This window comes from Rhamphochromis sp. 'chilingali' (assembly GCF_963969265.1).
Source record: "Rhamphochromis sp. 'chilingali' genome assembly, chromosome: 10".
Taxonomy (NCBI): Eukaryota; Metazoa; Chordata; class Actinopteri; order Cichliformes; family Cichlidae; genus Rhamphochromis; species Rhamphochromis sp. 'chilingali'.
The window spans coordinates 29089646-29117551 of NC_137937.1; the positions used below are offsets into that span (position 1 = coordinate 29089646).

The following is a 27906-nucleotide window of genomic DNA, read 5'->3' on the forward strand; positions in this document are numbered from 1 at the left end:
AGTTGACATCACTGTGTTAATTTTCCAGCTCGCATGTGATGCAGCTGCTCACTGCTTTCTGTAAATGAGCGCCATTAGCTCATTTACAGTCAACAAGACACCCCCAGCTGCCCAGCACTGATTGTGTACGAGTCTTGAGCTGAATGTGTTTCTTGCATACTTCATGAACTCACTGTCATCTTTAATTAACACCTGTAACGTCCCCTGTGTTTGTGTGCTTCGGGTCAAGAAAACAAGTAATTGCTTTCTTCACATGATACCATCAGCCATGTGGACTGACTCACAGCAGGGAAGCTTCAGCTAGAAAAAAAAAAGACTCACTTGGTTTTGCAAATCACACTACATGGCAACCAGGTTTGCAGCCACTCAGATTCACTGGCATTTGCTGTGAACATATTAGGTATTTGAACAGACATTCTTATGGAGGGGACAAACACATCTTAGTGCAGATAACATCGCATGAACATTCATTAAAGTAATTGCAGGAAACTGTGAGAATTCATGATCACAACACATCTTTATCTAATGGTGTAATTCGTCTTTTTTGTAGCAAGCATAGTGCCACAAAGTGGAGGGTAACAAGCAGCAAGATAGTTTAAATTACAGTGATAGCGGAAACTGCCAAAAACCCATTTAGGAAGGAAAGAAATAAGTGATAATTTGGTTGCTAAACATTTTTTTATGAGGAGAAGTAAACTAATAATTGACCACAACGACTGCACACGCATATTACACTGCTACTGCAGAAACTAAAATAAAAATAAGCTGTTTACAAACATTAGGTTTATTTAAAATATGGTATAAATAAATATGACACTTCTGTTACATGGCAAGTTACACAACTGAGTCGAGACTAGCATAAAATAAAAGGACAATTCTCTTCAGTATAAAATAATTTCATGCCAATGGTAATTTTATCTGACCGCAGTCTCATCCCCCAGAGCAGTACCATTCATTTGCAGCAGTTACATTACAGTGTACACCAGACGTATTCAATAATTTGACCACATAAGTTAGAACTGGTTTATCAGTGATAAATAATAATTATATATCGTTCAAGGACTCATTTCAGTCACAGAAAATCTGCTCTTTTTCTAGGAAAGCCCTGTCAGCAGCTGTAGTACAGTGACGTTTTGTACACAAAAGTCACTCCTCAATAAAAAGCAAACATGCTACACCTCAGGTGAGTTGTAGATCAATGAGCCTATTAATAAATTATAGAATAATCCTTGTGTTTTATATTTAATAACTGAGGTAAAGATGTGAAGAGTAAGAGTAGAGTTGTATAATTTAAAAGATTTCTACCTTGATTTTTTTGTATGCACTTCTTTAAATATAAAAATACTGGAAAGAGTAAAATAAAATTACATCATTTAACCAAATGTGTTATCAATGACTTGATCGGGTCTATGAAGAGAGTGGTACAAAGCCATGCTGGGAAACATTTCGGGCAGATTTTCCTTTATGTTATGTCCCATAATTTTAAATGGACCTCAGTTATCAACAACACATGTAACCCTCAATAAAGGTGAATGACAAACTTCCTGAGTTTACAACATTTCTAAACTATAATATCTACACAAAATCTGCACAATCAGTTGAAATGCCAGTGTCAGTCTTAGTAATTCACAGTTATTAGAATCATCTTCCACTCTGCTGTTCATAACTCTTAATGGGAGAAACTGCAACATGCATGAGGACATTGTTGGTTACATATACATGAGGCACAAACATTGTTTATAATTCTCTACAATTACCACTTTGTAAATGCTCTAGTGAACAGATTCTGTCCCACTAACTGAATGTGCAGCAGTGGTTGTGGTGATGGACAATGAGTTAATGAGCTGTCCTGCTTCTGATAAATATATCGCAAAGGACGTTTCACATCCAGCAGACACAGAATATTGTTATCACCTTGTTGGGACAGCATTTAAGGGCATGTTTTAACTCTTGTTTAGCTCTTTACAAAAACTCTTGAAATTTTCCTTGCTAAATTATTCTCCTTCTGCCAACCCAAGATGGTTGCTGACTGGTCTCTAGGCCCGTGTGACTGGGACTGTAGCTATTGGATTCAAGGTAACAGCCAGCAACCATTCGACAACCAGCTAGGGAACAAATATTTTTCCTTTGCAGCCTGTGTGACTAGGGCCTTATTCATTTCATCAAATTGCGTCATACATCCAAAATGGTGAACAAGTTATTGTCACACCGTCAGTGGTCATGTAACTCTAAAACCTGAATAGTGACAACTTCTGCTATAAAAGATCATACCCAGTATTGATTCTTCTGCAAAGTGGGAGTAGCGGTTCTAATCATTTGACATGATGTAACAGGGGAGCCATTACTCCATGAACTTACAACCATGTTTGAATCTATTGCGTTATAAGTTGTGCCCTGGTTTGGTGTCAATAACCGATCAAGCACTGGGCTGCCTGGGCAGTTATGGTTTAGAGGAGTGACAGTCACAGTGGGAACTGCTGGGCTCCTTTGGGTTTGGCCTTGGTAAGATGAACTGTTTGGAAGACCGGTGGATGTTTGCTCCTGTGCTGTAGCAGTGCTCTGCTTTCTTTGCCTGTGGTGTCGAAGAAAGACAACCAGCACCACAAAGATGATTACAAGCAGCAGCAGAGCAAGCAGTGGTAAGATAATCAGGAGTGGATTAGACGTTTTTTGAGGGTAGGACTCGACACGAACTGGTGTGTTTTTGAAGAGAAACTCCTCTGTTTGAGATGGTTTGCCCAGAGTTGTACCAAAAACGCTAGTTCTGTTGGAGTTTCCCCAGCGGTTGCGTCCTCTGAACTTTTGCTGGTTTATGCTTGGTTGTTGGGTGGAGAGGAAAACTGTAGACAGGACTGGAAAAGCAGTCTTGATTGATGCCTGAGGCACAGATGATGTAGCTGAAACAGGACTCTTTGTGGGTGGAAAAAATGCTGGATCATATGGCACAACTGTAAAATGTAATTCCCCTTTAGCAGGTTGGACGCTATCAGCTTTCAGAACAAATACTACTGAATCGTTTAGCTCTTCAACTCCAGTCATGTTAGCATTCAGCTCTAGGGCTACCTTCGCCTGCATGATCTCTTGAAAGGTGAAGGACTCCACTGGGATAGCTTTTATGGTCATTTTTAATTTTGGTCGAACCACTTTCCCATACCTAGGATGGGATAATACTTCAAAGACGGGGTCACTGTCACTTATATTAGCCAGTTCAGATGCATTGAGAAAGTTTACATTGAATTTGACCGTAATCCCATTGGGAATCCTTAAACCTTTACCAGTCTGGAGTAAAGGTTTCACAGTTATGTTAAGCACTTGGTCAGTCAGATTTGCCTCTGAAGTGAAAGCAGTGAACTCAAAGCTGTCTTCGACAGAAGAAAGGGAGATCATATGGTAGGACAACCTTCCTGTCTGGAGATCTTCCTGGTCAAACAGCGTAACCTCTCGGTTGTCTCTCAAAAGTTTGCCAAATCTCAGAGGCCTTGTAATCTGGTAGTAAACTGTGACATTTTTCCCATTGGTCTCAGCAGCAAGGTTGTCCTCGGTCAGAGATACTAAAGTCCTACCTTGCTGGAGTTCTAATCCAGTATTTTTGACAAGAGTGATGGTAATTTCTGACACTTCTAGGTTAAAGAGTTTGTATATTGGTTTATGATAGCCATCTGTAACACTGAAGTAGAACGCTCCAGAGACAGAACTTCCATCATGGACGAAACAGACACTTCTGTTATTGATTTGAGCTTGGGTAAAGGCCACTATTGACTCATTCAAACTTCCTTTGAGAGCCAAGTAACCATTGCTTGGCTTGCTTATCACGGAGAACTTAATATCATCAGGAGGATTGTCCAAGTCTTCAATTTTGAGATTTTCTGGCCCAAGGGCTATTGTATCTCCTTGTACCACCTTCAGACTTGGAGCTTTGGTTTTTAGCAAAGGTGGCTGGTCATTCACAGGGATGACTGTAATATTAAAATGCTCCACAACAACATCACTGTCATCTTCAGGGCGTTGCGCAGTTTTTCCCTTAGGATTAAGCCAAGCGCTGAATATAAAAGAATCCTGAGTTGTCTCCGAGTTGTCGTGTTTATAGGTGATACCATATTTTTTAATAATGAATTGTGAGAAATTAGGTTTCTCCTTGGTTAGGTTTCTCTCACCAACCACGATGACACCATGTTGAGGCAGAGATGTTACCTGAAACCACACCTCATAGGAGCTACGCTGAGGTGTAGGCAGCTTGGACATCAGGTTAGTGGCATCGAGCTTGGACTCGTCAATGATGACACTCTCCCCTTCTGTCACCTCAGCACCTGTCACCAAGCAAACTTCAATTAGTCAGTCCCAACAATGTGCTAATGTTAGTGCCATCATCTACAGTTTTAAGAGTTTGAGAGGTGGGTCCTAGGAGAAAGCACACCTGCCACTTGACTAATTGTTTTAAAAAAGGAGGGCTTGGTAGCTAATATTCTCTTGCTTCTCCCCAGCAGGCAAGCGTGTGGCTTGTCTGGGTGTTTTTCTGGTTTACTTTTCTTTCTTTTAAACACTTAGGCACTGACTTTTTCTCCTCCCACTTTCATTTAATTAAACAAATGTTGGTTCTCTTAAACTCTGTTATCTGTGCCGTCTCCCAATTTCATCTGAATTTTACACCGGTTCAGAACACACATATTGTAAGGATGCTCACATGATGAAGTTAATTTTTTTTTTTTACCTCAAAGCAGCAGCGTGTCTGACCAGAGCTGCTAACACAGCTGTAGAGTCATATTCATACCTGTGTTTGCAAGCAGGATTGTGTTGTGTTCTGGTCCAGTATTCTCATATGAGATGTCAAATCTGAAGGTCAGACTGTCCACTGAAGCAGGTGGTGATGCTACAGAGAAGGTCATCGAGTCCATGGCTTCCCAGCCAACTGACTCAACAGGAGTTTGAATGTAAAAAACCTCTTTCCTGTCCACCTGTGGTACACACACACTCCAAAGAGTCAGGCAAGCCAAGTTACAAAAGAAATGTACATCTATGAAGTTACTGAAATCAGCCATCCTCAAAATGAACATAATCAACTGTGTAATCTGTGCAGCGGCCTCATTCTTAAAGATGTTTCTGCAGTCTGCATAATATTTATTCATTACTTTAAATCTGCTCTGCTCAGCGGTAAATATAGGACAACCATCACAACTGTGTCTGTGTCACATAATAATCCACCAGTAATAATTGATTACATAAAAGCATTACATGTTTTATTCATACAGAGGAAATCTGGCAGTGTTCCACATCAGCGGAGAAAGCCTATTGTTTAGTCTTTCTCTGTTTCATATTACATAGCACATAAGGGTGATAAGTATGGGCATGACCTCTGGCTCCTCACACTTACCATATCTTGTGTGAAAGTGGAGATGTCTGCTGTTGAATTATTAGGCTGCCTCATCACCAGACGCCCCAGTTTAGGATGCCGTGTCACACTGAATGTTATTACACGGTTTGAGGTGTTGCTCATGTCATTGGTCACTGCTTGTAAATACTCATTTGTGATTGGTCTCGAAGAGCCTGTACAGAAATGAGAAATTAAATAAGAATAGTAGCTTTACTGATAAAGTGGCCTGCTTCAGCATCCGTCAACAAAAAGATTGTTTTATTGAATTGAGTATCAAGTTAGCTGAAACCACGCAGTTAAAACCTTTTTTTCTACATTTTGTAAGTTTTCCCCTTTGAATGCGTTCCACATCTTTTTGACTCCAAATTATGCAAAACAAGGTCTGGAATAGACCGATGAGATTCCTTTGATGTGTCAAATTAAAGCAGCACTGCAGACATCAGAGACATTTTTACAGCACATCCAACTGCAGTGCGGGTGTTACATAAAATCCAAACAAGAATTTAAAAGTAGATCGGCTCCTTGCAGACGTAAATCTTCCGCTCGGGGAAAATGTAAAAAGAAGTGTCCACTGAGAGTAATAGGTGACTTCTAAGGAATTCTTTCTTCTTAAGATGGATTACATAGATTTCCACAGTCCTCCTGTCACTGTGGATATTGTTGGGATCCTAAAAGTCTGGTGATGAATGATGGAAATCAAAGATAGAGAGACAGAGGGGTGAAAGCACAGTGTAACCCATTCATCACTTTTTTTAAGCAGTGCTCCCACCATCCATATCTATCATGGGAAATTTCCTGCCTGGAAGAAGAGAGAGCAACAAGTTTCTTATCTTTTAACGACAAAAAACAAGCTTCTAATAATATCCAGTATTCCCACCATTAAGTAACTGTATCGGCCAATTAGATAATTAGCTTTGTGTAATAAAATAAAAGTGTAAATGTCTTTACTGGCACTACGACTATCCGTAAGAATGCTTTCAGGTAAATGTGGTTTCTAAATTCAGCATTTGCAACCATTTAGCAAGAAGTGTTTGCACAGTTTCCCAGAAAGCACCAAGACATTTAAGGTGTCTGTGAGGAAAGAGGAAAAATAAATAAATCTATCTTCCCTCCACACTGTGAAAGTGTTTCATGTCACCCCTCACCCCATCAAAACCCTTCATTGTCAGTTAAAGCTCCCATCCCGCCCTTTCTGTATCTCACTCTCTCTCTCCGGCTTGCCTGGCACGAAGCACAAACAGGGCTGTCTCAGGCAGACAGTGGCACAGCTTTTCAAGTACCCACTCACCCTGTGGCTGGGAAGCTCAGCAGAGCGTGCCAGTTGGCTGTATTCTATCCTCACCATATCCGTTCCTTCTAATTCACACTGAAAATCTCCACCACTGACAGACTACTGAAAATCTCAGAAAACTAAACATGTTTGCAGACACAGTTAACACCCAGCTGGCCTATTTTTATCTCCAAAATATTAACAGTAAAAAATATCAAAACATTAGGACATGGCAAAAGCTGATTCACTGGTCTGGTATTCGGGGATAAAAGTGCTTGCTGCAGCTGTTGTAGATGTGCTGAATTATTTAACTAAAGGAATTCAGTGGTGTTTGGTAGCGGTCAGGCTGAGCATACAAGCAAATTTTGATGCAAAATACAGTTAAGTAGAGACTGATGGTGTCAGAAACAGTTAATGTTTCATAGAAAAAAAAATTCCCCACCCCCAAAAAAATCCTAAAATAAAAAGAGGAAACCAATACTGTGCTCATGGTTCTTACTAGTACCACAGAAAACTTGTATGAGTTGATGACTGAGGCGAATAAAAATATGCCGTTTCAGTTCTTTTCAGGAAGCAGCTGTACACTTGATCATGACACAAATACTTTTAAAAAACCTCATATTATTAGAAGGGAAAATAAAACAATGGGAAGCATAGTTAGTAGTTTAGACTCAAGTCTTTTTGTTTCTTGCTGTCAACAAATCATGTGAAAAAAAAGCTATTTGGTTTTAACCACGGCCAGATGAAGCTCATTACTTCTGTCAAGGAGGTGATACAGCTGGTTTTGGTTTGTTTGTTAGGAGGATGACCCAGAAACTTATGGATGGATTTGATCTAAACCTAGATCCAGATCCAAGGATTTCTGGAAGAATTCCTTACTGATGCAAGGAGGGTAAAATTCAACATTTAGCATAACATTTAATAGAATTTAATATTTTTGTAAAACACATCAAAGTTACATAAGACAACAGCTCAGTTCAAGAAAATATCAAAATAACCTCAATCCAGATTTGCTTCTGGATCAAGGGAGTTGCTTCGTGTAAAGAGTGAAGGGACTTTTCTTGCTTGGTGGAAGTATGCAGTGAGACCACATACTGGTTCACTGTTCCACTGAGCTCCATTATTCTCAAAAATAACACAGCACTGATGTACAAATCTGGGTCTGCTTTTCTTTTAGAATTGCACTGTTCGTAAGTTTTAGGACATCTTAAAGTCAGATATTTCATACCCTTTGTCTGAGAGCTGAGCACCAAGGAAGAGGGAAGAGGACAAATATTAAAAAATAAACAAATAGTTTTTTTTTTTAACAGTATTAAAAATATATAGCCAGTTTTAGACTTTAATAATCACAAGCTTCTCAAAGAACAGGTTTACCTGGAAAGACCTTTAGTGGTTGACTCTTCTCCAAACTGAGAGCTAGGGCTTTAGCAGTAATACTGAAGATTTGTCTGGGAGTGAAGTTCACACCATCATTGGCCTGGAAGTTGAATCCTCCTGACATAGCACCTGGAAACATAATTAAACAAAACACTAATATTAACAGATCAAAGGATAAGTGGCATTTCCTTTACTCAAGAAAAAACAGCCTTCATTTAGTTTTGTATGTACAAGTTTTTACTTTATTCTTGGCACAGACATATAAAAGAGCTCAAGAAAATGTAACAATTCCAAACGTCTAAGTAACCTCTGAGTATAGAACATAAATATTATAATGTACGTGTGGGTACACGCATGTAAAAAGAACACTTTCTTTTAGTCTTGCACGCTGTTATGACAAGCTTTCATGGTGGCACAAAACAAAGAAAAAGGTAGATAAAAATCAAAACAGTAAGCAGAACCCTGATCTGAGTCACCATTAAATGTTGACAAAAGTTATTCACTACGTCACAGCAGTTCCAGACTATCAAGTATTATCACCTTCAATCTGACTTTCAGCCCACTTGGCCGGTCTCATTTATGCAATCAAGCCAATGGATAAGAAAGAAGGTTGCACACCGTTCCTACAGATTACTCTAATTCACAGAGAAACTGGAGAGAACATCAAACTGTAGCAATTGCTAACAGCACCTTCTAGTGGGTACAAAAAGGAATGGCAAAAATAAAAGATTTAAAAATATTTGGAATTATTTCATTTAAACCATGCAAGAGAATGAAAAGAATATAATATATCACAGTATATCTGCTGAATACCCTATAGCAACAGAAACTACTCCAGTGTCCATCACAGAACATTAGCTTTTGTTTGGAAATTTCCAGTTTAGAGTATCGACTCTGGGTTGAGTTACTTCTAGAACATGAAGGACCTGAAACTGTACTTGTTTAGACCTTGAGCTTGTATTGCCTATGAGCTAAATATTGTGTTCACTCATTCTTAGTGTATGACCTTTATATTTGTGTGTGAGTTTGTGTTTAAAAACACAATTTTAATACAAAATGTTCCTTTTAACTGATGAAATAGAACCTGATTAAAGACTATACAAATTAATTTGGGCAGCAGACTATAAAAAATTACATACTGAATAATATTATGATGGTAATCTGGCTGAATAATTATTAATTACATTCCTGTTTGGTAGTTAGCATTTATCAAAATTATTTTAATATGAAATTGGCTGGACAAAGTTTGCTATTTCTAGTTAAATATTTAAATAATTCAAATTAAAATATTAAATTCAGTAGTCCTCTCTCTGATATAGCATGGAAAATACATTTACCTTTGTGAACAAACACCAGCTGCCCCTGGTCTATGTGGGCCTGGGTGAAGTTGAGCACTGCCTTCATCGGGGCGCTCTTCAGGGCCAGGTGTCCATTGCTGGGTGGAGTCACCATGAAGTGGAGCTCCTCTGGTGGTGTGTCTTGGTCCTGCACACTCAGATCATCCAAAGTGATTTCTGTCACTGAGGACACCCACACCTGGACAGGGGGCAGACAAGGACAGAGCAGAGACCATCTGACCTCAAGGAATCTACAAGATTTTGTTTGACAGGGCTCATAATGTAGAGGCTCACAGTGCATGACAGCTAAACCCAAGTTTGACATTTATTGTGGTATTTGGAATAAAAAGCTGCCACATCTGATCATGAAACTGGGGCACAAAACTTGCTAAAATAAAGCTTATTTACATTTGTAAATGCCAATCTTTTCCCATTTAATCTAGGCAGTGTAGAAGAAGTATGCAGTACAAAGTCTGTAAGGTAGAGCAAAATTATGTGCCATTTTATGAATTAAAAGTATCTGCACCACAGCTAAGCTACACCTACTTTCTGCAAAAATATAATAGCATACAAATGAAATAAAAGCCAGGCACATAAAAGACCACAGAATTAGCTCATGTGTTCCTGTCATTCATTAGCTAATGCAACTGACAAAGATGCTTTGAGTGCGAATCCAGCTATAAGGCTATTTCACAGGCTTTCTTCTTCTTTCTTTTGTCTTGCTTCTGTGCAACATAACATCCACAGAAGGACTGCTACAAAAAATGTTCTAACTCAGGCAAATATAGGTGGTAATACAATAAAAACCTCAGGAAAACTGTCACTCAAACCAAGGACATTTCAAGACTAAATATAGCCATGTAAACTTTATACACAGTTAGGTGTTCTGCAGAGTGTTGGTTTGGTACAGTGAAGTATTGCTTCCATGTAAATTCAAAAGCTCAAGGCTAACACGAAGAAACAGAGGATCTCATTCACACACAGAACACGAAACTACTGAACCGTGCAGACACTTGACAACAAAAGATGAGCTTCTACAGTCCAGTCCAGAAGAACGATTGCATAACAAGCAATTGTTGTTAGGACAGGTTGTCATTCCACAGTAATTAATGCAATGTTGTGATCAGAATGATGTGAATGTATGGCCTGTAAAATGCGATGAACTGCACAAACCTTTTCCTTGTAAGACATTTTGAGCTGTCAAAGAACACGTGTCACATATGATATTAACAACACCTCTGCTTTTATAACATGTCAGGTCACCAGCAGCAGCAATAACAGATCCCTGAAACTGAAGCAGCTCAAAGGAATACAGCCATCATTAATTCTATTAACATCTGTGCTTTTTATATTGGCACAAACCTGTCTTCTGTGATGAGAAGATCAATGCCAGCAATATTAAAGATGATAATTGTGTTGTGTGTACTTCCTAGGACAAAAATAAATTTTATTTTTATTTAGTCTTGTGTCAAATGCTACAAAAAGAAAATCATAAAACGATGATTTTATGAAATTAAATGTTATCTTGTTATTCCCTAAACATTCACAACTGTAAAAGTCCGTATAGATTACCTATAAGTAAAAGGTTTAAACATTCCGCTGATACAAACTAGGGTTGGGTGTTTTTTTTATTATTTTCCCACTGGCCACCCTCAGTCTAATAACCAGCAGTGGCTGATACATCTGGGTAGGTGTGTTCAGGGTGCACAGCCTGTATCTTTTGGTAATGGTGGAAAAACTAGTCCCTTGTAAGTAAGCTTGCTTATCCAAAGTTTCAGGATAGCTTGCAAGCTCAGAAATTTGTCAGAGGTTGGTGCTTTGTTCTATACCAGCAGTCCTCAACCCCCGGGCCACAGACCAGTACCGGGCTGCGAGAGTTGAGGCTCGGGTGTTTATCGTTAACTTGGTTTCCCTGGGTCTTTTCCCGTGTTGTAGTTGTGTGTCTTATTTTGAAAGAAATATTTATGCGTTACCATACCGACCAGAGAGCATTAAGGGGTAGAGAGGAGGATGCTACTCTGAAATGTTGTTGGCGCATTTCAGGAGGATGCCGCTAATAAAGTTACACAATTACACAGTGAATTCGCATTTATTATTATATTTACAAAATACCACAGTTTTTGTCTTGGCTGTATCATTTTATTTTGTTGTATTTTTCTGTGACGCCTTAAAGGCCAATCCGTGAAAACATTGTCTGACATTAAACTGGTCTGTGGCGCAAAAAAGGTTGGGGACTGCAGTTCTATAATATCTAGCATCAACCCTAAAATGCCAGATCTCCATAGCAGTGTTTGTGTTCAACCATCTACATTAGCTCAACACACTGGGGTGCCATGGAGCTATTGGGCAATTGTGTTGAACTTGTTTGTTTACAGAGCTGAATCTTTAATGACAGAGCACAAAAATAGGCCAAACAAAATGTCAAAAATCATCCAATACAACAGTTTCAAAAAGAAAACAGATTATAGCTAAACTGTATATTAACAACAGAATCAGTAAATAGCAGTGCTGACAAACTCACTGCCCACTTTGTTTGGGACACCTCCTCAACTTCTCCCTAACATAAATATTTAATCAACTTATCATACGGCAACAACTCTGCATTTAGGTTTATACATGGTCAAGAAAACCTGATTTAAGCGACTCTAAATGTGTATTTCAAAAACTGTTGAACACTGGGATTTTCTCAGAGAATGGTCATTAAGAAAGAAAATATTCAGTGAGCAACAGTTCTCTGGGTGGAAAGCCCATGTTGATGTCAGAAGATTGGAGTGATGAGTCTTGATTTCTGCAGCAACGTTTAGATAACAGGGCCAGAATTTGGTGTCATTAAAGAATGAATCCATTCTGACTTGTACCAACAAGTATGGTAGGTGATGATGCTGTAATGGTAATGGGGATATTTTCTTAGCACACTTTGGACTCGTTAGGTACAAATGAGCATCATTTAAACACCACATGTCCATCTCTTAATAGCTACAGTGTACCCATTTTCTCATGACTGCTTCCAGCAGGATAACGCACCATGACACAAAGCTCCTATCGCATCAAATGTGAAAATTACTACTAGTACTAGAAAACTGTCAGCGAGTATCTACATAACTCTATACGGACCAAGATTCATACTTTTAGCTTTTGGTATGAATGCTGAGAACCAAACAACCAAAGCTGAGCCAGAAAGTAAAAACATTAATTTTAGGGGCAGTGGATAGTAGTGGATTCATTATTTACCACGTAATTATTAATCAGTAAACAACTTAGCGTGAAGACATCACTTCACCTTGCACTACTGTCTGTTCAGCTGAGACGCTAAAAATGCTACACGTGATGCACACTCTTCCAAACTTGAGTTTCTATAAATTGTTTTTTTCAAATCACACAAACTACATGATCACAGCATTTCTAAATGAGTTAAAAAAAAAAAAAAAAAAGAAAGAAAGAAAAAAAAGTTAGGTTTCTACTTAATCAACAGATATAACGTTCTAAAAAGAGAACAAGTAAACACTTCCTGTTAAAAAATATTTTTTGTATGTTTTACAGAATTAAGTTTCATCATGTGCTTTTTTGTGTTGAAGGTGTGATCACTGTTGTTTTCACACACTTACCGAGCAGACTCTTGTTTATTGGCAGGTTTGTGCTTGGTGAAAGGTGGGCAAAGTGAACAATTATCACAGTTTGCAGAAGAGAGAATTTTGAACAAGAGTGAAACAAAAAAAGAAAGAAAAACAAAAAGAAAAAAAATGCATTCCTTACTTTAAAAATATAGAACTAAATATGTCAAGTTGGATCTGAACTTAAATAAAACACTAAACACTGGTGAATGGACCTGAAAAGCTCAAATGATAATTAGCAATGAGCTGGCCTTATACTTTAAATTGTTACATTATTTAAATGGATCATAATGTATACCAATCAAATAGAAGCCTCTGGAATGGGACAACACACACTCCACATCAGCCCTGCAGCAGAACATCTTAGGTGAGTGTGCGTTCTTCTGGTGTGAAATGACTCCACCTCCAATAATCCCCTATTTAACAGGAAGTCACAGCAGGACTGATGAACAGCACACATGAGATATGATAGACCTCATGCTGCTGCTTATCAGGCTACAGCTTTAGTAATAGAGATGACAGATTAGACAAATTTATTTGAGTCATTAGTGCAAAACCTAAACTGCTTGATGCTTCTTTTTAACATGTTTTTAATAAGATGTCTTCTTTTATTTAATCATGTGTCTGTCTTAGCCTTTATTCTCTTGGCAAGTTCAAAAGGTGGAACGCTGCACTATGAGAAAGAGTCCTCACAACTCAGTGCAGCATCGCCATGAACAATACTGGTTTCAGTTACACAAGATATTTTCAAGAAACAATTGTTGGTCTTTATTTCTGTAAATAAAGAGTTGAAATGTGGCAAAAGGAGTAGGGGCTATGACCTGTAGCAAACAGCCAGCAGCTAATGTCACATCGGGTACACATTTACCATGTGATATGTGCCCTAACCACTCAGCCACCATCTCTCTCTCTCTGGAAATACTGGAGTATTTCCAAGGGCAGGTAACGTGTACTGATAATTCCAGCTTGCAAAAAGAAATATAGCAAGTCTTTTTAAAAAACTGAAACAGAGAATGTAATATTTGCATAAAAAGTGTTTTTTCTAAAATAATTCAAATGCATATACACACATGATTGCAAGAAAAAAGTTCACTCTCTTAAAATCATGTGCAGGGCATTTTTAAGACCAATGATTAGAGGTAAGACAGGGCCACCTTGTGGCCACTGATGAATCAGCTCCCTAGACTTAAAAGCCTTGACCTCCAACTTAACACATATTTAAAAAAGAAAAAAGAAAAGAAAAAATGGCTCATTTGATTTAAATTTAACAGAGCACACATGCAGATCAGTTTGTCAGTCAACATCACCAAAATGTAAAACTTGCCAGCTACTCTTTAGCACAGTAAATGTTAGAAGTTGCTCCTCTCTGTGTCTGCAGGATCCCAGAGGAATTTGAGGCATTTGGGGCACAGACTACAAAGACCTATACTTCAAACTCTCCTTACAGCTGGATCTCCTCCAACTCCAGCCAGAGTTGTATTTGTATTACAGAGTAGCACAAGACAGCACTGCTCAGCAAATATACACAAAAGACAACTTGTTTAATTTATAAGTATAGATATGTATAACATATCTGAGTAGGGATTGCTTTTCACATACAGTATACTAAACATATATTAAATAACCAGAACATTTTCCTTTGGTAAGAAAAGGACAAAAATAAAGGTGAAGTAGAGCAAAAGTGGACCAAAATGAGGCAGCGTGGTCACAATGTTTACCATTTTTAAACACTCAACACTTGAATATTGTTGAACAGATTTTATTTATGGAAATTTATTTTCACCATTGGATCTACTGTCTCTGTAATGCTCGGAAATAATCCTTGACTTAATTAAAAGTTTTTATAATAAGCCTAAGAAATCATTTCCAGCCACTCCAGATCCCCCAAAAATAGCAGCTCATTGTTCAAGTCATTGTGATATATCTCAATACTGGTTAGAGTTGTTTGAAAATTTAACTTCTGAACATCATACCAGACTTTCCTGCAAGTTCTTTTTATGCTTGATTTAAGTTGCTATTCTATGCTGCAAACCCCTATGGACCCTCTTCCACATAGCAAACATAGTTTCCCCCATCCACCCTGCCAGCCAGCCATGGCAACTTGTAACACTGCCCACATGACAGTAAGCTCTAGTGCCAGACCTCCTAGTAAAAAAAAAAGTGTCTGAAGTTTAAATATAGAGCAGACTCACCCTGAGGACCCTGTTGGTTATAATAACAGGAGGCTCGTCGTTGGCGGGTATAACCTGGATGTGCACCATCTGAGCTGCACTCTGCTTCCTCAAGCTCGTATCATTGGCCACCAAAGTGAAATTGTCAGCTAAGGTTTCACTGCTGTCGTGGACGTAGTAAATGAACTCATGCTCCACCTGAATAATGATCACAGAAAGGATAGACTGGCATAGCAAAGGGTCTTCCAAAACACAGCAGTGCATAAAACTACCTTATGATGCTTAGGTCACAATCTCTTCTCTTGCATATAATTTCCACATGATAATAATGTGAAACCTCTCAGAAAATACTTAAGGGCATAATGACAAGATTAAAAAAAAAAACTAGGAAAATGATGATATTCCTATTGGGATAGGGTGGGAAAGATTTTTCTTTAAAGCATTTAATGAGAACCAAATCGAAGGTTACGAAGGTTACTTAAAATAATTAGTCCAGTCAATTAATGAGTAATTGATGGATGCATCCTCTAAATTCTAAACACTTGATGCAAACAAAAAAAACCAAACAAAAAAAATAAAATAAATGTCACTGCGACACTAAATCAAAGCAGTTTTATACCCACCCAACTGCCAGTCTAATGCTATTTTCTGTGGTAACTGTAAGAGAGTTTGTCAGAATATCTCACCTGCCTCCTGGTGAAAGTGGTTATGGCCACACCAGGATGTCGTGAGTGCTCGATGTGACCATGCTGCGGGGGCTGAGTCAAATTATAAAAGAAGTTGATTCCCAAAAAGTGTCGATTGGTGACTTTGAGCACATCCTGCGTCAGTGCTTTGGCCGCACCTTCGTTCAGTGTGATATTGGAGACTTGAAGTGGGATGAGCAGGGGGATGATGTCTACAAACATTTTAATGTTAGTGACATCAGTGACCCCGTTGGTGGCATCAAGGATGAAGGTGTCGTTGACTTTGTTTGGCTCCACCTGCACATACTGAATGTTCCCGCTGTTGATGTCATTTTGGGTAAATGTGTTGACAGGGGACTGTTTGGTTCCGATGTAGCGCTCTTCCGCTTCAACAAAACGCCTGAGAAAGCCATAAGATGGGGCTACCTTTACGGTGAACACAATCTCAGATGGCAGGTTGTCCTCGTGGGTGACCTGCAAGAATCAGAAAACATTTGGTCCTTAAATTTGAAATGTCTCTTGTGTCACTGAGGTTTAGTTGTCGTGTGATTCTCAACAAAAACTGGCAAAATAGTAAAACATAAAAACAAAAACTGGTCAAAGATTTGTTTTAAGCCTTTCAGCAGCATACAAGCAGTTGATGTAATATTTCCTTCAATTCAGATTACGGTACTTATTTCACTCATTTATCAAAAAAAAACTTTAATTGAATGCTTCAAAGAAATTAAAGTTCTTTAAATGAAAATACTCACCTCTAGTTTAGTTTCATCAATCTTTGCTGGTTTTCCCTCTTCCACCAATAAAGTATCATGATGCTGTACAATGGGAGGTCTCTGATGACTTTCCAGGTAAACCTTCACATTGACCCTGCTTGTGAGCTGAAGACTTTTAGCTTTCACCGTTATGTTGAAATAGTCTGTCAGATATTTGCTGTCATTGTGCCGATAGCGGATCAGCCCTGCTTTTAAGTCAGCTTGTGTGAATGTCACAACGGTTGTTTCATTGCAGTAAAGACTTCCATGCTTTGGACCATCGTCTAACTTGAAGATAACCTCCTTGTCATCTCGGATGTCCAGATTTGACATTACACTATAATTGCTGGTGGAAAAGACCACTGAATGACCTTTCTGGACCAGCAGGCCGGTGTTATTGTCGACTTTCAAGAAAGGGTCATGTGCACTGATGTGTAAAAGGCCTGACACAAAATGTTTTCCATCGGAGACAAAAAGTACAAATCTGCCAGAGCTCACACCTTTGTGAATGAACAGCACCCGCTTTTCTTCCAAATCCTTCTGTCGAAACTGGAACAGCCGATAAGTGGTGTCATTTACCAGCACGAGGTCTCCCATTGGGATACCACGTCGAGTGTAAACCAATTGACCGTCATCAAAGTCAGAGTCGGCATCTTGATATTGCAGATCTTCTGTAGTGAGTAACTTCTGTCCATCCCTTACTACGTGGAAAACTTTATCAATTACACGTACTGGTTTTTGGTCATTTAGCAGCTGAATGGATATGTTAAAAACACTTTCCTTGGAGCCAGGTTCATCTTCTGCAATAAAAGGTTTGAATCCTTGGGTGGTGGAGGCTATGAAAGTGAATTCATCTTGAGTCGTTTCACTGTCATCATGGACATATATTATACGTTCCTCTAAAATATCTTTATTACTAAAGGTTAAGATGTTGTCATAGCTAGCATTGGAATTTGACTGACTTATACGGACTAGCTTTCCATGTTTTGGGCTGTTTATAACTGTATAAAACATATCCTTCGTGCTCAGAGTCTCTGCAAAGAGCTCATCTTTGGTGATAAGCTTACTTTCTCCCTCCTGAAGTGAGAGTCCTGCATTTCTAATAAACACGCTGTTAACATCAGCCTTAATAGAAAACTGAAAATCATAGTTCTGTGACTGAGCATGTTTAGAAACCAGATGAAATTTGAATCTGTCAGTTGTATCTTGGTAAGGTCTGTCAACTAGCTCGTAATGCACTTTTAGATCTGTTACATCTCTTTGGCTAAAGGTGGAGTTCTTCTTTAAGACTATGGTGTTGAGAAGTAATTTCCCTTTCTTTGGTGTAGTGAGAACCCGAAAATATAGGTCATCCTCTGAGAGAGTCACACCTTCAGTTGTGGCAAAAAGACACTCTGAGTTTAGTGTCACTTTCCTCACTTTATCCAAATCTATCATAGTGTTTCTCACCAGGTGGTACTTTACCCACTTCACAGTGATTGGGAACAAGATTTCAGTGGTTTCCCTTGCAGCCACATTAACTTTACACTTGAAGTAATCAGTGGGATTAGATGTCTGGATGTCTTGGAAAGTACTAACATATCTCAAGCGCTCCTTTTCTAAAAGCCTTTGTGAAAATGAATCAGTATGCCTCCATTCACCACTTGAGTGAAGTCTCTGGAGTTCTCCATACTGAGGTGGTTCAATGACATCGTATCGAATGTCTACAACCTGGTTCACAGCATTTGTTTGCAGAGCCAGCTGCTTTGAGCCAATAATAGCAGTTTCTCCTTGAATGATATCAAGGCCTGTGTTGTTAGCAATCTTATACTCGAGTGCTACAGCCATAATTCGTAAAACTACAGTGTTGCTGACCTTTTCCCCATCACTAACTCTCAGAACTATCCTTGAATTTCGAACCCCTGTGTGAACGTAGTATACCCTCAGTTCGTCTAAGTCTATATATGAAAATGAGGTCACTGCCTTGCCTGGGTTGCTTTCAACTTCCAAGTATCCTGCATCAGCATTCAAGTTCCCAAGTACAGAAAAGAAAAGGTCTGTGTAATTGCTGTCAATGTCTGTTGCCATCAAAACATCAGTGGTGAGGCGTTTCTTTGAGTTCTCCAGCAGAACAAAGAGATTTCCTTGAGGTAGACTCAACTCAGGTGCATCATTAGTGGATGTCACTGAAATATTGTAGCGGTACAGTTTGGTGCCCTTTAAATAATCAGGAACTTGCTTTCGACTACTAGAAAAAATTGAAAACATGAAGAAATCATCCGGTTCCTCTGAGCCTCCGTGGATGTACATTACTCGCTCATGCCAAAGGTCCAACATGCTGAAAGTATTCTCCTCTTGGTCCTGATCGACATCAAGCCTTATCTGACCTCGAAGTGGTTGCTCCTCTATCCGAAACATAATTTGAGACTGTCGAATGCCAAGTTTTCTAAAGTCCAAGAGAACCTTGATGTGTTTGGCTTCAAGAGATGCTCGACCACCCTCTTGGACTATAAGGTTCTTAAGCTGCACAAAATTGAAACCATACCTTCTGTCCAAGCCCCATGCAAGTGTGGACATATCAATCGATGGTGTTGGTGTTATCAAGTGAAAAAGAGATCCTGGAGTATTTGTTGGATTCAAAGCAGTTGGTGGATCTGATTCTTTCTCTGGCTCACAACCAACTGATATATCTTTGGTGACTACAGCATTAGAGAGACCCATCTTAACTCTGTTAACTGCAATGTTCTTTAGACATCCTTTGAAGGAACCTCCCCTGGCACGCTTTCCAGATATAGAGACAAGCCCCATCTTTTTGACTTCAGATCTTGTGCCATCATCGATGCCTCCAACAAAAAGATAACCTTTAAGCTGGAGCGCTTTTGGGTGAGGGATAATGCCAGATTTCACCATCTCTCCATCAATAGTTAGTTCAAGGCTTTTGGAACTGAAATATAACTTGATGGAATGCCATTTTCTGTCATTGATGAGCGTGAGTGAACGAAGCTCAGTTTTGGTTTCACCTGTTCCAACAACAGCCACAAGCAAACCGTCCTGAATCTCCAGAGCCACAAACTTCTCCTCTCTGGCTGCATTGTACAGGATAATTCCCTCTTTAGCTGAAGTGTGCATAACACACTCAAATGCAGCCTCCTGCTCAGTAATCCAGGTTGGAAGAGAAATGTAAGCCCTCGAGCTGAAGAAACTGATAGGGTCCTCTTCAGTGGCAAAGAACTGGGGACTGCAGCCTAAAGACACTTCATGAACATTCTTGTATCCGGTATATGGTCTCAGTGATGACAGCAAGTCACGTTCATTGAAAAGTACATCATCCATGCAGCCTCGGAAGCAAACTGGGTCTCTGGGCAGGTAAGGTCTATCCAAGCCCCCTGAGCCTCCAACATAGAGACCATCTGTGTTGAGACTGTAATGGGGACCTGGCACCTTTACACTGCTGTGAGAGTTTGAGTCAACAGTAAGAGTGATGTTGAGCTGCACATGATGGACTTCCACATGGTGCCAGGCCAGATCGTTGAGATGGGTTCCCCGGTCTGATTCTAACATCTGCTCCCCCGATCCAAGATCCAATTTCAGCTGGGAGAAAGAACAAAAACAACTGGATTACAAAATATGATATTTTATAAAATATTATGCAAATGCACAGAGCAACTTAAGGAGGAAATTAAGTAAATTTAGGCTTATTATTACATAACAATAAAAAAGTATTTGCTCCCACCCTGATTTCTTTTTTAAATATTTGCTATACTTTAATGTTCCTGATCAAACAGTATTTTCTATTAGATAAATAGAATGCAGTTTTTAAATGAAAATCTTGATAATTTAAGGGGAAAAAATATTCAAACTTACATGGGCCTATGTTAAAAAATAATTGCATAATATAGCAGGACAATGATTGGAAGCATATTACCTCAGAAATAGCTAAAGAAAACAAAACTAAATAAAAAAAAACCCCTCTTCAATGTGGCTGAATTAACACAATTCGGCAAAGAAGAGTGGGCAAAAATTCCCCCAGAATGATGTGACTCATTGCCAGTTACTGCAAATGCTTGATTGTACTTTTTGCTGGCAAGGGTGGCACAACCAGTTATTAGGTTTAGGGGGCGATTACTTTATCACATATGGCTTGGATAGCTTTTTAAATAAAACCATTAATTAAAGACAGCATTATGCATTTACTCAGGCTATCTTTATCTAATATTAGATGACATCAAACATCTAAGTGTGACAAATATGCAAAAAAAAAAAGTTGGATGGGTATAAAATACTTTTTCTAACTTTTCACTTTTTCCAATACCCTTTAAAAAAAATATATCCCACATTAAATATGACTCATTGCTAGGAATGCTAGTAGTAGTATGCAGGTCCAGCATGTGGCTCCAGACCGATTACCTCAGGAAATACTGAATGCACTGCCATGAAAATTTGGTTTATGGTCCCCGAAGGTTGACACTACGGACTTCAGCGACTGTGAAGACCTATCAACTTTTCTCTAAGGACTTTATTTTATGTTTGTTTAGTTTAACACAGTTTGACATCACTGTGACACAAACACTTACAGCATATAAAGTCTTAACTTTAATGACCCAACAACAGATTGACAGAACAGAACCAACATTGTTGGTTCTTAAAACAAGGATCTTGATATATTTAGTGATATCCAGAATACTTTGGTAAATTGAACACCATCAGGAGTTTAACATAAATTAAACAGACATTCATGGATGAACTTTGATAACTTTAGTGACTCCTTAATTTTTTATCCAGTAATGCAAAACCACTTTTGTGCTCAAGTACATGTTATTTGGTATGATCATACAGAAAATATAATTTTAATACAATCTAAAATTGTTTATACAGTGGTACACATGTAAAATAATAATTCTTGAAATATTTTCATTGTACAAGCAAAAGTAGAGAACCCCGAAGGAGAAGCAAGATTTAAATTGCTTATTTTCCATGATGTCACCTGTGATTATAACAGTGAGCTTTGTCTGTCGTTTAAAGCAGGAAGAGCACTATTATCTTTTTGCCTTCAGCTATGTCCTCAGAGAATCACATCACCTTCTCAAACTAATGCACCATTTAGATGATGTGCTTGTCAAGGCTTGCTGTTCAGTCGCCACTATTCATGGACTGGTTTCCGGGAAGCGACGCTCATGCCTGACTCACACGAAATGAGACCCCAAGCCAGAGGAAAACTTGTGTGACGGAAGAAATAAAACAAAACAAAACCCTAAAATGGTAACCAGTGCCAGTTTATGAACACGGAGTTCACTCCTCGTGCTTACTAAGGTACAACTCTGCAACACAGTTGTCAGTGTGATTCATTCCCAGCAGCAAAAGTCTAACACAAATAGATGCTTAGTCACAGGGATTTCTCTAGTCTGAAGCAGAAAAGCTCTAATGCATATCTGATGACTTCCTATGTTTCCTATGAATGTGTCTACTTACAAAAAAGTCTTCTGGCAGTATATCTGTGCATTCTGTGTGCTGATTTAGCCTGGCAGGGCTGCTTACAAGATGCTTTAGAACAGGGGTGTCAAACTCAAATACACAGTGGGCCAAAATTCAAAATGAAACAAAGTCGCAGGCTAACATTAATATTTATTGAAAAAAAATTCTTCCTCCAGATATAAGAATGAATCTTTTCTTATGGACTCAAACAAGTTTAGCTGAAAAACTGAATATGGAACAAGCAAAGTTTAATACTAAACAATATATATATTAGCTGTATAATACCAGTAGGCCAGCTCTAATAGTAATTTGGTATGGCTTCGCGGGCCAAATGTAATTAGACTGCGGGCCAAATTTGGCCCGCGGGCCAGAGTTTGACACCTATGCTTTAGAAGCTATCTTCAATGGACATTTTGATTTACCTTTAAATTCTCCATGCAAAGCTTCTGTTACAGGACTTTAATGCTTGTGGCACAAGCTTATCTTTAATTACTAAATTCCTGTGTAAACCTACTGTACACCTACATTTTGATAAATACAAAATAAATCTCAAAAGGTGGCAGTGAATGCTATATTTAACCACATACAGCTTCCTTTTAATATAAAACTGTTGCTGAAACATGATATTTCATTGTTTTCCACTCCATTAATTAAGGCTCATTCTAGTATGAAATTCAGAACCCAGATAAACAGGAACCAATAAACTTTGTGAAATAATCATTATTACAATAACAGATTAGTGAAAAAAAATCTGTATGATACATGTTTGAATACATTTGACTTTCATTCACAGTTTACACAAATTTATTTATAAAAGCGTTTGATTTTGAACAGACTGAGCTTTGTAGGCTGAGTTTAAGAGGACAGCTCATGATTGAACAGAACAAAAGCCACTGGAGTGTAGATATATAAGTTTAAGATTAGACTGATGACAATATTTGAACAACAATGTTTAGGTCATTTAACTGTGCATACCTTCTATATTACATTACATTAGTTATTATACTGTAGAACATCAGGTAAAGAACAATACACTACTTAGAGATGGGATGACTAACTCATTCAATAGTTGCAATGACAAACAATTTTGTGATATTTCATGTTTTATTCTTGGACTCTACTATAGGTCTGCATGATTGATGGTTTAAAATAATCCATATTTATTACATATTGGGCTTTGGTGCCTTTGGTCCTTTGTTACATGGAAGCAGTTGGAAGTAGATTTTTGGGGGTATATCATGAAGAGCTATAAGAAGAGGGAATAAAACTGTCTGAAATGGGGAATTTAAAGGAGTCTGAAGTCTGAACTTTTGGCTCACAGAGATTACTTGCACATATATTGGCCTCATTACTTTGGCCATGTTTAATATGAGCATCCACAATTGTAACAGACGTGTGTTTCACTGTCATCCAGCCTCTCAATCATGTGGTTTGAGTGACTAATCTGTCCATGATCTCAAAAATCTTTCATCTCGTTGTGTTCACTGTGACAAGAAGTGACTGGTATGGCATTAAGACTCAGCTCACACCACACAGGCTTGTCAGCTTGTGTCAACGTGTTCAGAGACTGACACTGTCAACAGAGACAGAGCCACAGCTAATGGTGACGAATGTTTGTTTGTCCAAAATGCACATACATGTAGTCAGACACAAAAAGTAAAAACTGGATGTTGTGCATATAGCATACTGTGTGTGTGTGTGTGTGTGTGTGTGTGTGTGTGTGTGTGTGTGTGTGTGTGTGTGTGTGTGTGTGTGTGTGTGTGTGTGTGTGTGTGTGTGTGTGCGTGAACGTGTGAAATTATATGCCTGAACACATATGCTCATGTCCTGGAGCCATGGATGTACCCACCTGCAGGCGACCTGTGTGGAGCTCTAGTAAAAAGTAGTGGGTCTGTCCAGCGGCGAGAAACAGCAGGCCATTTGTGCTCGAGGTTCTGAAGCGAATGCGGAGCACGTTACGGTCGGACGACTGTCTCGCCTTGAGCTGTACAAAGCCGTCACCATAGAAGGAAGCTGCGAGAGGAAAAGGGATTGGAAAAAAAAACCTAGAGACTTAGAGGAAGAGTACATGTCCTCAATTTTGGTGTCTTTTTTCAGGCTAACTCACAATTATTTAAACTGAGACGAGTACAAGAGAGAACTGGGACAGGAAGTAGAGTAGCAGTGACTACAACAAACAGAGCAAGTCAAGTCAAGCATTGTGGTCTCAATATAGTCGACATGTGACATTTAGATATAAAAGCCAGCATAATTATCATCAAAGCTGTTCTTTACAAGTGAGCAGACTGTGTATAAGTGGGAAGGGCACACACAGAGCTTTACACCACACGCTGCGCACAAATTATACCTCACCTGATTTCAAAGACTTGTCAGATTCTCTGGATCTACTGAGTTTAGCCTTCGCGGTGGGCTAGTTACACTTAAAAGGCTCCATGCATTCAATTACAACAAGAATACAATTATTGTAGCTTTAAAGCTTTACCTATAGAATAATAACCACCTTTAAGACGAAACTAAACTCAAGCCTGCAGAACTGCAGGTTTATCTCTCGTTAGTAGCTGTAGGAGAAAGTTGTTCATGGTTTCTCTTAAATGTGTAGCAGTTACATATGTTGACTTTAATGCCATAACAGCAGTGTACCAACTGAGGCAGTGGATGTGGAGGAGGCTTGCGGGAAGTCCGTCATGTTCGGGCATGCCCTGCCCTAACAGGAACCTTCAACCTGAACATGAAAGGCTCTGACGTCCCCACATTGTCTGTGGCCCCATGTTCCAGAAACAGCGTGGCGGACGGACCCAGCTGTTTCTTCTACATCACCTCCCTGCCATTTCACATCACCCTGTAATCTGGGCTAACATGCTCTGAAGCGTTTTTGTCTGAGCCTCCATGCCCGGGCACCACCAGTTCAGTTTTTAATGAGCTCCAGAGTCCCCAGCATATTGAATGGTTAACAAACTGAAGAAATGTGCCCATTCTACATTTGATTTCCCCCCCCCCCCCCCCCCCTGCTGCTAATGAGCTAAAAGTGCTCAGTGGGGGAAGCTAGATAAAGTTAATGTCTGCTCATGCATTACTCCGCCTCCTAAAAGGGTTAATGCACTAATGTGCAGTTTGCTTAAACTGATCCACTCTGTGTGGACCGTGCAATATTTTCTTTTTAAGCAATTCGATCAGTTAAGCATGTTAATAAGCCCTTGAGGCACATTAAGATACAATAATCAATGAGAATGAATTTAAAATATAAACAACTAGAGAAAGGAAAACAAAATAAAACTTAGTTTGTATAACTGAGATGGAGCTTTAACACATCTAGGCCATACGTGCTGTTGCTTCATTTAGAAATTCTATACATAGATATATTTAAAATCATACACATTCTTATTTTGTTAACCTAAATTTATACAATTTTGGCTTGCTTCACATGTTAACAGCCAACTCTTATTTACTCCCCGCAAACAAAAGTCCAGACTTTAAGTGTCAACTAATGCTATTTTGTCAACCATGAGCTAAATCATCTGGTTAATATAATGTCTAGTAATTAAAAAAACACTTTTTCGTTTAACCAAAACAAACAACCACGATATACTTACTTATTATTTAATAGCTCAAAAGAAACTAAAATGATTGTCCCTATTGTGAAGCCAGAACTACGGTGGCCCCTAGAGACAAAGCACGTACAAGTTCCAAATAGCACGTACAAACTCCAAAACACTTACAAATTCCAAAGCACGCAGAAATTCCAAAGCTGAAATGAAATTAACTGACCAGTAACCAACCTAAGTTTGAAACCCTGTTTAGATGGAACTGTTAAATGTAGCTGGAAGTAAACAAAAACTGATATCCACAAAGGCATCCAGCCTTACTTATCTCTATTTATTTGTCCCGTGCCATTCATCTTCATGGTTCTGTGTACATAACAAGGAATAAGCACTTCCCAAAACTGTTCAAGAGGAATGCACGAACATTTTTCTCTTAAATTCACAAGGATGGACATGCATGCTCAATTGTATTTTAGCGTCATCAAGATGACGTTTAAGTCATATGACTGAAAGTCATGTTTGGTTAAAACAAAAGGGTCAGAACCTCCCCATCGCTGCATCTCCCAGTTTGCTTGTGAGGAAGTGGATTCTGGATCAGATGAAGAATGATGCCCCCCCCCCCCAAAAAAAGTAAACAAGCATTCTGACATGACCAAAAGTTTGAATTTTTGAGGGAATGTTAATTAAAGAGCACTGCAGACTAACCAGAAAACAATTCCCATGTTTTGAATGTTGCTCTATAATCTAGATTTCAGCAGGGTTAGTTTCTGTGCATTAAGGACATTTTCTAAGAGATTTCACAAACTGCTTTTTCAACAACAAAGCCAGAGAACACCTAACAGTTAATTTTAGGGGCGACAGCAGTGCTTGTCACTGCCTGTGTGCTCAGTTTATACAACAAATCAGAAATGCAACTTGACTGAAGTGCCTGTTTGGGTTTTTTGTGGACTCTCTGTTGCCCTTGCTTGTTTCATAATGCAAAGACAGTAGAGATGAAAAAAAAAAAAGAAAACATCCAGAAATCCACTGAAGTAAGGCAAATATCTATACAGTAGTCATGTGCAAAGAAGGATATAGTAAGTGAGAGTCACTCTGAAATAATTCCTGAGGCCAAAGCCTGGATGAACTCTGAATTTAGATGACACATGTCTGGGATCAAATTATTCAAATGGGCTAAGGAATGCTCACATGAATGCAAATAATGTACAGCTAAACTGAAAATCACATCTCCCTCCCTTTAGGTCTCCTAAGGCAGCAACAACTGTCCATTTCTTTGAATTTAATTGAGTGTGTTACTGTCACAGTCTGATAGTTCTTCCACTGCAGTGGGCATCACAGTCCTATTTCTGCTGCTGTCTCTGATCATATCAGACTACTGTGGGCGTCCATACAGAAACAGATTATAAGAATGGGTGGGGGTTACTTAAATGAGAGGTATACTGATGTTTTCAGCTGAGTTAATATAAAGGTAATCACAGGGTTGTGCTGTTTAAAGACTAAACGAGCTGCTATTGTTGCTGGGAGTAATCGTGACACTGCAGCCAAAAGACCCTGCAGCCTACCCTCTATCACATCGTGTTTAATCCTGTTAAACTCAGGTCAACATTTTAGGACCTGTGATGCAGAGTAACGCAATATTATGTACCGAAATCCGTCAACAAATTATTGTTAAGTGATAATAAGCATTAGTGCTGTAGTTTATCACCGCCAACAAATATGGTGAACTGCACGCACAAGTACGAGGTATTTATAAACTGTTAATCACAGCCAGAGACTACAAACTAAAAACAGCGAAACAACTCTTCAAATTTAACAAGGGAAAGATTAAAACACCCTGCCACTGAACGCATCATTAAATAAATGTATCGCTGTCGTTTTCATTTGATAAAGTCAGAGAAGTTGCAGTTGTTACCTCCTGACGCCAAATGGACAAGAAGCGACCACCAAAGCAGACCACAGAGCCACAACTTCTTCTTCTGGGTGTTTTTCCCAACAGAGTCCATCTTCCTCGTCTCGGTAGAAACGCTAATGTTTAGCCGGCAGTGGAGTCACATATTTACAGACTGGTTTTCACTTCTTCGCGCTTCGCTAACGCGACATAAAGCGACTAGAAGCTGGTCGTCCGACCAGTCAGAGAATGTGTGCACTGCCCGGACAGTCAGCAGGAGATCCCGAACTGAAGCTCCAACTGACCCTCGCCAAACTCCGCCTCGTGCGCGTGCGTGCACGGGGAATTTCAAAATAAAAGCCAGGAGCGAGGGTAAACGCTGCAGGGTTATTCAAGCAAACGGCGGCAAGTGGAAACAAAGATTGAAAATGTAAACAGACATTTGGTGAGCACACA

The 27906-nt window shown here is 39.1% G+C and overlaps 1 protein-coding gene across 1 annotated transcript; it reads right to left on the minus strand.

Annotated features, from left to right (window-relative positions):
- Positions 1–594: 594 nt before the first annotated feature.
- On the minus strand, positions 595–27747 carry cspg4ba (chondroitin sulfate proteoglycan 4ba). The gene is made up of 10 exons (XM_080893064.1): positions 27475–27747; positions 23873–24036; positions 16573–20142; positions 15821–16294; positions 15156–15332; positions 9353–9551; positions 8013–8144; positions 5369–5541; positions 4769–4952; positions 595–4307 (listed from the first exon to the last, which is right to left on the minus strand). Exons 1-10 carry the CDS (start codon positions 27563–27565, stop codon positions 2266–2268), a joined length of 7206 nt encoding a protein of 2401 aa, XP_080749190.1. The 5' UTR covers positions 27566–27747; the 3' UTR covers positions 595–2265.
- Positions 27748–27906: the final 159 nt, after the last annotated feature.